This window comes from Sinocyclocheilus anshuiensis, unplaced genomic scaffold (genome assembly GCF_001515605.1).
Source record: "Sinocyclocheilus anshuiensis isolate Anshui unplaced genomic scaffold, SAMN03320099.WGS_v1.1 scaffold277, whole genome shotgun sequence".
Taxonomy (NCBI): domain Eukaryota; kingdom Metazoa; phylum Chordata; class Actinopteri; order Cypriniformes; family Cyprinidae; genus Sinocyclocheilus; species Sinocyclocheilus anshuiensis.
The window spans coordinates 207099-217355 of NW_015536463.1; the positions used below are offsets into that span (position 1 = coordinate 207099).

The window sequence follows — 10257 nt, forward strand, 5'->3', positions numbered from 1 at the left end:
TTGTAAAAATCGACGCGTTTCAGAAAGGCGGGGCATAGAGGAGAAACAATAATGTACAGTATGTGGAAAACAAAGTGTTTTTTGAACCTTAAATGGCATAAACACATTTCATTACACCAAATACACAAAATAATGTTCTTTTTAGCAACATCATATGACCCTGTTCAAATTTTATGGTCCTGACTCTGAGCTAACAAGAACCAACAATGTATAGTTGTTTTTTTATTAAATAATGTTATCAAGGATTAATAAATACTGTAGCAAATTTCTGTAACACTTTAGTATAGGGACCAGTTCTCACTATTAACTAGTTCCTTATTAGCATGCCTATTATTAACATATTGGCTGTTTATTAGTGCTTATAAAGCACATATTCTGCATGACTATATTCTACATCCCTATACCTACTACCTACTAAATAATAATAAGCAGTAAATTAGAAGTTTACTGAGGCAAAAGTCATAGTTAATGGTTTGTTAATAGCGAGAATTGGACCTTAAAATAAAGTGTGACCCAAATTTCTTGCTCGTTGTTAATTAATGGTAGTTAATGCATTAACTAATGGAATCTTATTGTAAAGTGTTGCCCAGATTTCTTTTTTTTTTTCCTGAAAAAGAATTTGTACCACTGTACCAACATTGGTTACAGTTCATAAAAAGTTCAATTTGTCAATGCATTAAATTCCATGAATTAACAACAAACAATACTTTTTAATCATTTTTAACATTTCAAGCTGTATAAAAACATTATTTTATCTATGTTCATTCTTAAAATGAGATTAAGAAATGCTGTAAGAACTATTGTCCTTTTTTTTCATTCATGATACCCAATGCATTAACTAATGTTTACATGTTGAACTTTCTTGTAAAGTTTTACCAAAATATTTTAGTATGATATCCATATTTGTCTTGATATTTTGACCTCATTCATTGTAAACCAAAGTCAAACTCTGTCCGTTTCGGATGTTATTTCTGTCTGGTCAGCATCGTGTGTGACGTTTTATGGAGTCAAACTTGCATCATTGTCCTTGCTCAAGCCTCTATCTCATAAGACTAGAATAAGCCAGCCGACAATTTCCTGCTGGGTTGCAAAAGTGTGTCTGTGTTCTGTCAGGTGACATTGTGAAATTATTAACAGTATTTACACTGTGTTAAACAACATACATTTACATCTAAACAAACCATTGCTGCCTGTCTGGATTCTAGGCAGCTGATGGGAGTAAACATAAGCTGTTTGCAGATGTGCCTTTAAGTACATGTCACACATCAGAGAACTTTTTGTTAATGATAGACTTGGATGAGCTTTGAATTTTATAGGCGGACCCAGCATGAGCACATTTGAAACATTTCTTTGACAGATCGCTCTGTACATTTGGCTTGAACCGGTTGTGTGGATGTTGTGCATGAACAGCAAGCTAAAGCTTCCACTGATGGGCCATTAATGTGGGTCAACTTTTAGAATGGATGGGGTATGAAAGAGAAGAGAGATTTCTATTACATGGCTTTTTGGATTGCAGTGTAGTAGTATGCGTGCCTCATTTTCTTGAGAATGAATTCTCAGTCTTTGATATAGCTTTAGTAAACTCTCATTTTAATTGCTTCTATTTTGCAAATGAAGATGGAAATAGGACCAAGTTCTTAGAACATGTCAGCGTTTTTAGCACTAGTCTCAGATTGGTAACACACTGGTAACAATGGAACCCATATGTTCCTGCAAGAACTCGAAATACTGTCAGCAGTTCTTCCAGGAACCTTCCAAGAATCATCAAAGAAACGACTTTGAGGATTTTTGTATATTGGATTAAAGCCAAAATAAAATATTGGATAAAAAACTTACATTTGATTGTACAACTAAAACTAAACTTGAAATAAAAATCAATTAAACCTAAATAGTAATTTAAATAAATTTGTAAAAATGACAAAAGCACAAAAAATTACTGAAAACTGAAATATATCAAAAAAATTATAGTATATAAATAATACTAAAATAGTACTGGATCTGTGTGTTCCATTGTCAGCTCTAGATGCTGCATTCACACTCTTGAGATGACGTTTCATGTAATACCCACTTCTTCATGCACTGATTTGATTGCATTGGCTCTTGAATAATGATTCACAGAAGGAGGCTTTTTTTTAATAAAGAGGCTTTTATAAATCACTCATTCAGTGGGCCTGATTCTCCTACTCTGCAACAGACATATAATCATTCCCCCTGTGTGTGTGTGGATGGGACACTTGCTGCCCTGACCCTGTTGTGTGTGCTAGTGTGAGATGAGAGAAAATTAATGAGTGAGTAAAGGGATAACAATGTTCCACAAGCATTTACTAAAGCTTAGCCTGCTAGTAGGCTTAACCACTGACCTCAATGCCTTTTCCCCTGTAGGTCTATGCTCATTTTCTCTCATACTACCAGCTGAATTTAATTTTACTTTGTGGTTTTTAAAATGCAATTTAGATTCACCTATATGAGTTTACTATTCTTCCTTTGCCATAATAAAAAAATATCTCTTTTATCGCAGTTGTTTATCCTAGACAGCAATGAGGCAAAATTGAGAATACATTGAAACTTTTCCCCTACATCTTATGGTTATCATATTGTTTAGTCCCCCAGCATTCTCAGCATGTTTCTCTTTTTGAAAGAGGTCTTAAAGAGTTACCCAAAAATGGAAATTCTGTTTACTCCCCCTCATGTTCCAAGCCTGTATGACTTTTTGATCTTTGAAACACAAATTAAGACATCTTTAATGAAACCTTAGAGATTTTTGTCTCTACTGAAAGTCCATGCAACCATAAAGAGATCATGAAAAAAATCCATAGGAATGCTGTTTAATCCATGTCTTCAGAAAAGATGCAATCACATTTTATGATGAACAGATTTAATTTAGATTATTAACATGTAAACATTGATCAGCGCGCATAATTTGAGCACATCAAATATGATAAATGAAAGGTCAAACATGCTTGCTTCATGTCAGTGAAGTATGGTGGAGCTTCTGTTGACCATATTTGATGTGCGCTGTGTATGTGTTAATAAATGTAGTAAATGATGAGACAATTTTCATTTTTGGGTGAACTTTACATTTAATGACATCACAAACTGTGCTCTCAAAATATGCAATCAAAAGATTTTATTATGAAATTGTCATCAGGTTCTTACAACACCAAATGTGATCATGTAAATAAGGGTAATTTTTTTGGAATTGAGAAACAATTACACATCATCTGAAAGCTGAATAAATAAGCTTTCCATTGATGTATGGTTTGTTAGGATAGGAAAATATTTGAAAGTCTGGAATCTGAGGGTGCAAAAAAAATCTAAATATTGAGAAAATCGCCTTTAAATCTGTCCAAATGAAGTTCTTAGCAATGCATATTACTAATCAAAAATTAAATTTTGATATATTTACAGTAGGAAATCTACAAAATATATTCATTGAACATGATCTTTACTTAAGGGCCTAATGATTTTTGGCATAAAAGAAAAATCAATAATTTTGACCCATACAATGTATTTTTGGCTATTGCTACAAATATACCCCAGCGACTTAAGACTGGTTTTGTGGTCCAGGGTCACAAATTATCTGTGCCATGACATCCAAGTTAACTAACAATAAATAATTTCTTCTCCATTTAGTTCTCCTAAGGGATTTTAGAAAAAAGCATCTGAGAAAAAGTTGATACTTAAATGAAACATGAATCTGTTTGTCTTTCCTTCTCTGGCAAAACAGATCTGAGTGATCAGCTTCTGGAGGTGGTGGGTTTGGAGGGAGCCATCGAGATGGGTCGGATCTACACAGGTCTCAAGAGCGCTGGGCGGCGTCTTGCACAGTGTTCCAGTGTCACCATCAGGTCAGCAGTTCGTGCCTGTCCACATACACATTGACTAAATGTTCAGTATTGGTCCAACTCATAGGCAAACACTCTGATGACTTGTGTCCATGGCTCTGAAACATCTCTCTTCCCCTTCCCCCTCAGCAGGACGTCTTCTCTTGGCCAATGCAGCTAGTAAATCAGACCTTTGACCTGCTGTCACTCGCTTTGCCAACAGCTCTAACATTCTGGACTCGCTCGTACTGTTGAATAATGATGTTTGTAGCATGTCTAAACACACACTGCTCAGTCCTGACGTATGCTAATGAACCAGTTTAGACTCATCACTTATGAGGTGCTAGTTCACAAGTTTGTGTTGCCCCGGCCTGCTTCGCTCCATTAAACACTCATAATGACCCTAACAGTTAGTTCTGAATTGAAGCGAGGTGATTATTCACAATTTTTGCTGCCGTTTCCTCACCTGTACACAGGGTCGTTCTGCCCACGACCTAACGCTTTCCGTAATAGGCATTAATAACGCATTCATCATTGTCATTCTCCCATGCTGTGTTGCTTTAACTTGTAGTGGCCCTGCTGAAAAGACTAAACTAACTTTTTGTAACTGTGTGTATGTGGGAATAGAGGTGCTGAACTGTGTGAGTGTGTTAGTTTAGAGAGTAAGGGGCCCGACTGGGAACGGGGCTGTGGGAACAGAGAGCACAGTGTTCAGAGCCGTCTAGGAAAAGTGTTGTATAGGAGTCTCGTGCCCGCGATCTGCCTGGTCAGTGACCTGACCCGTAACAGCTCTGTCTTTTTTTTCCTCTGTCCTTGTCTCTCCGTCCACAGGACGTCCCGTCTGCTGCCCATGCAGATTGATGGAGAACCGTGGATGCAGCCTCCATGCACGGTCAGCTCATTTGATTTGGCTTTCGTTTACAATTTTTTATGTAAATGTCTGAAACACAGACTCTTTCATGACCCATACCAGCCAATCCAACACTGTAATTAAACAAGACAAGACATTTCACTAATGTGACTGCACCTTAAAGGGATAGTTCACCCAAAAATGAAAATTATCCCGTGACTTACTCACCCTCAAGCCATCCTAGGTGTATATGACTTTCTTCTTTCAGACAAGTACAATCGGAGTTATATTAACAAGCTTTATAATGACAGTGAACGGGGGTCGGGAATTTGAAGTCCAATAAAGTGCATCCATCCATCCATCATAAAAAGTGTTCCACACGGCTCTGGAGGGTTAATAAAGGCCTTCTGAAGCGAATCAATGCATTTGGGTAAGAATAATATTCATACTTAAAACTTTATAAACCGTAATCTCTAGCTTCTGCTAACTGTCATACATGCGTTCACGAGAGAGTGCCGTTCCAGCAGATGATGTATAGTTTAAGCTCCGGTGAGAAGTGACGAACGCGGAAGTGCAGAGGAGAGAGCAAAAAAAAAAAAAAAACCCCGGCCAAGGTATTACAAGAACAAAATAAGGATTTGTAAAGAAAAATGTCGGAGGATTTCAATATAAACCAAGAGGAGACTGGTTTTCCTTTGCTGTAAAAAAAAACTTGGTTCTTGAGATATTGTGAACAATGTGTACGACAGTTAGTGGAAGCTAGAGATTATGTTTATAAAGTTTTAAATATGGATATTTTTCTTACCCAAATGCATCAATTCACTTCAGAAGGCCTTTATTAATCCCCTGGAGCCATATGGAGTATGATGGATGGATTCACTTTATTGGACTTCAAAATCTCAACAGCCATTCACTGCCATTATAAAGCTTGGAAGAACCAGGACATTTTTATAATATAACTCCGATGGTACTTGTCGGAAAGAAAAAAGTCATATAAACATAGGATGGGATGAGGGTGAGTAAATCATGGGGTGATTTTCATTTTTGGGTGAACTATCCCTTTAAGGCTGATTTGACCTTCAACTCAATTGCTTGGTCCAAACCTGCGTTCGATTCCACACCAAAGATCTCATTTAACATTGTACATTTGAGTCTGACCCATGATACAATTGGGTCACAATACATAATTAATTGCACAAGTCTCACCTCACAGTCCAGATCAGCTTTCCAAGTGGAGTTTTCTGCCAAACAACCCAAAATACGATGTCAAATGGCCTCATGGCATTGAGTCCACTAACATATAAGAGTTCAAATCAGCTTTTTCGTATTTTTCTATTTACATTTACTTTTATGCTTTGGCAGATGCTTTCACACTGCATTCAAGATGTACGTTTTTTTTATGCAAGTACTTGTTGGTTCTGTGAAGTTGCAATGGAATAACTGCATTACCACATCCAAGTGGCAAAAGATTATAAATAAAAAACATATTTTAGAAAGAGACCACAGTCTCTGTCTGCTCTTAAAGTTCACAAGAGTATGTGATGTAATGTGAAGTCAGATACACCCAATGCTCAATGATAGGTTTCAGTTCAGAGCAGGACCTTTTTCTCCATCTCAGAAAATTGCCTCCTCCCATCTGTTGCAGCTTTGTATACTCACCAATCCCAGCGAGCAGACTGTTAATTAAAACACTGTCATGTCACACCCTGCCATTGACTGATTATGTCATTAAGAGAGTGGAATAAACATGCAGCTTTCCATCTGCACATAGCGCCAACACAATGTCCTCCGCTATATATACATCTCTATCAGCGCAAGCTCTAAAAAAAGTGTGCCGCTGTGCTTTTAGTCCTCTCTAATTTGCCCAACTGTGCAGAGGGGAATATGGGATGTTATTTCAGTTTCAAGGTCAGCTCTTACGTTCTCAAATTTGTGCCTGTTAATCTGGACATGTGTGACTTCTGTCATCTCATTTGCTGAATGTGAACGATACAACTGCTTAAAACAGTGAGTAATTAACAAGCAGAAGGATGTTCAGATTTGGTTGTGTCTTCAGAGAGTAATCTTGTCTTCTTTCCTGCAGATACGGATCACGCATAAGAACCAGGTGCCCATGCTGCTGGGACCGCCACAGAAAACGTTCTTCTTCTTCAAGAAGCGCAACAGAAGTCGGGACTAGATGTGGGACTCCAAATATCAACCACTTTTCTACAATCATACACTCAAGCATCTCCACCTTCCTCAGCTAATACTTCATCTTTGGGAGGTGGGACCCAAAGAGAAGAGACCTTTCAAACACAACACTCAATACAATCAATACAAACACAACACTGTAATGGATCTCTAATGGACCCCATCTCCCAACACAACCTGATATTCACAGGCTGAACCGGTTGAACAGACCCTCTCTGAGTGTCATGACCACTTCCTGTGTCTTATCATCCAGAACGTCTTATCACAGGCTTGTGACCTGTAAGCTATGACTCAATTCCAACCAAATCCCCCCCCTACCAGTAGGCCACTGCCTTGGGATCACACTGTGTGCCCTCTCCCTCCTCTTGAGACGGCTCATCAGAAGATACTGCCAATTTCAAAGAGAGGAAGAGAGGACCAGAAAAGCAAGAGACTCGCCCAGCAAAAGGAAAAGAAGTGTGTTCAAGTGAAAAGAGAAGGAGAGCGACAGACAACCTAGGACGATAATGTTCTTCACATGAGTGTTGGTGGTGCACATATGGACGTCACTGGGCCCTGGCTTAGCCTAGCAGGACCAGGGAACAAAAATTTCCTCCTAAAGGAGCTTACTGAATTATACATCAGTGCATGCAAAGCACTCGTTCCAGTGCCTCTCCAAGGCCCTGCGACATGCCACCACTAAAGAGATGAAACAGCATACTCATCCATTATGAAGATGTTTATGGGGGTCTGCTGATAGGGATAAGTTAGACTGGCCTGAAAGAGATGAAACATTTCAGCTTCTGGTGTTTGCTCCAGGCAGTTTTGGTGTTCACCCTCAGGCCGCAAGACTGACCAGTGCAAGTTTTGTTATAGTTAGCTGGATGTTTATTTAATCCCGTACTGCCCTCTAAAACAACAGTGCTAGCGTTCAAGCGTGGAGAATGGACCTAAGGTCTCAAAAATGCAGTATAAGTTTAGAAAATCCTTAGAAGAGAGAATTAGTGTACTAAAGCAGTTTTACCAATGAGCATTTATATCGTAGCAATTTCTGCAATAATATGATGATTTTATCATGTTTTTTAAGCCAAATCAAAATAGCGTACCATTAAGTTTGGGAGTAGATTCTGTCGATAAAAAAACATCTTACACATCTGTTGGCTAGATTCAGAGGGGTTTGAGAATTATTCAACTGGGAGACGGCTAGACTAGCTGAAGACCATCTTAAGACCATCTTAATAGCCTTTTCACACCAACACGAATGTATGGCACAGAAATTCGTTTCAGTTTTCACATGTGATTTGTCTGTTCAGACCAATGCGAAAAACGGAAGAATGACTGAATGAAAAATGCAACTTCACTCTATGACAGTAGGTGGCGCTTAAATGAGTTTTATGTAACAGCAGCAACTCAGGGCATGTGATCAAAAAAGTGAGAATTATATTGGTTGGCTGGTTTTCTTGATAATGCAATCTATTCAAAAACAGATTAGAACATCTTTCTGAAAAACAGAATTTTCACACTAAATATTCGTCTTAGTGTGAACAGGTCTTACACCAGCTAAGACCGTCAAACCAGTTTAAGCCAGTTTTAAGCGTTTTTTTTACAAAAGGAACATTAAGGACATAATGGTAACACTTTAAGACAAGGATTAATTTGTTAACATTTGTTAATGCATTAGATGTCAACAACTAACACTGAAAGTATATTTACAGCATTTAATAATCTCGCTTAACTTTAATTCATAAATGTAATTGCTTGGTTCAAGTTCAATTCCACCACATAAATTTATACTATTGTTCATTGTTAATTCATGTATATTCATATTATGTTAAATAATGTAATACAACCTGAAAAATCCATGAATATATGAAGACATTAACATTGACCAGGATAAATCCTGTAAAAATATTCTTAATTGTTAGCTCATGATGCATTAACTAATGTCAACAAATTAAATACTGTTATATTTTGTTACAGAAACAATTTAAGAAAAAAATTTCTCCATATTTCTGAGAAAACAGAAAGTCTCTTCACTGTAGCATCTCCATTCAGAGGCGGGCTGAAATCGATCCAGCGCTGGTATTAACACTGAATCCTCTGGTCCTCGTCTGTCACAACAAGCTACTGCAGTGGGGTTTGATTTACTGCTGCATGGACAGAGCCTAAATTTAACTTCCTATTTCAGGGAGTGAAACACTATTCCTAATTGCAGCATGAAAACATCAGCTCGCAATTTCAGGTCGACAGTCAAGCGGGTGTGTAAGCGGCCCAGATGAATGCAGAGAACGGAAGTTACTTACAGTTAACGGTCAACAACAGTGACCTTCTGAGAAGGCCCGTAAAGAGTATTTAACTTAAAGATGCCCACTATGTGTCAGTATTCATATAATCCAGGAGCCTTGTGTGCATATATATGAATGTGTTTAAAGGTATAACTTAATATAGTATCAGAGATTAGCTAATGGGTCACATGATTGACTGTAGCCATCGGGCAGAGTTGCCTGATATAGATCAACATGCAGTGATCATCAGATGCTTTCACAGTGAGCCGTAGGGCGCAAATGTCTGTGTTGGAACTGTATATATATATTTCACCAATACAGAACTGGGGTCAGATTGACTTCAGGTGTCGACTTTAGGGTTAGCAGGTTAACGTTCCCTTTAAAGAACACTGAACCGCAGAAGCTACGCCAGTGTACTAAAAAATGCTAATCTCTCCATATGACCACAGAACAGACGTTCACCTCCAGCCAGTGAGTCGGTTTATCATAGAAGTTAATGGTGGATTTGGCTAAAAGAGCCCCATTGTTCCTGTGGTCATTGGACAGATGGTTTATCCTGTGTGACAGTCTGGTGTTTAAAGAACGGTGGTTTGGTTACAAGTGCATGTTTACAACTACTTTTCATTTTACAGTTTAGAATGGTTTTAAACAGTCATGTATATATAGATATTGTTTATATTTTCTCTAAAGTTTAACCACCGCATGCCTGCTGAAACAAAGAAGACAAAGACGTCTGCTTGAAGAGAGACCACTCTGATTGTTGCTTCTTTATTAGTTTCACATGATTATATTTTTGGACCCTATCCAGGCCCCTTGTATCTACCCGCTGTGCTTTTCCTCAATCCGTTAGTAGCATGTTCATTGTACAAGTACCTCTGTGGATGTTCTCTGTTCTGTTTTGTATTTTGTAAACTGAGGTTTGGCGCCAATGTATGCCAATCGATGGGCGACTGAGGAATGTCACGTTTGGGAAATGTCATTTCTAAATGGTACCGATGTCACCTTCTGTGTCAATTCTGTGAATGACTGATAGCCTTAACTTACTAATACAAAATAGCATTTTGCTTGGAGCAAAGACTTTTGCAATACAAGTCACTGAAAAAAAAATCTACCAAATGAAGGAACA

The 10257-nt window shown here is 38.0% G+C and overlaps 1 protein-coding gene across 2 annotated transcripts in view; it reads left to right on the top strand.

Moving 5' to 3' along the window:
* Positions 1 to 10251, top strand: part of LOC107672245 (diacylglycerol kinase beta-like) — a 118391-nt gene extending 108140 nt beyond the window's left edge. For both annotated transcript variants that reach the window (XM_016465725.1, XM_016466471.1), the window contains 3 exons: positions 3728 to 3848; positions 4656 to 4716; positions 6758 to 10251. In XM_016465725.1, coding sequence (XP_016321211.1) covers positions 3728 to 3848; positions 4656 to 4716; positions 6758 to 6853 — 278 coding nt within the window. In that variant the 3' untranslated portion in view covers positions 6854 to 10251. The remainder of the gene's footprint in view (positions 1 to 3727; positions 3849 to 4655; positions 4717 to 6757) is intronic.
* Positions 10252 to 10257: the final 6 nt, after the last annotated feature.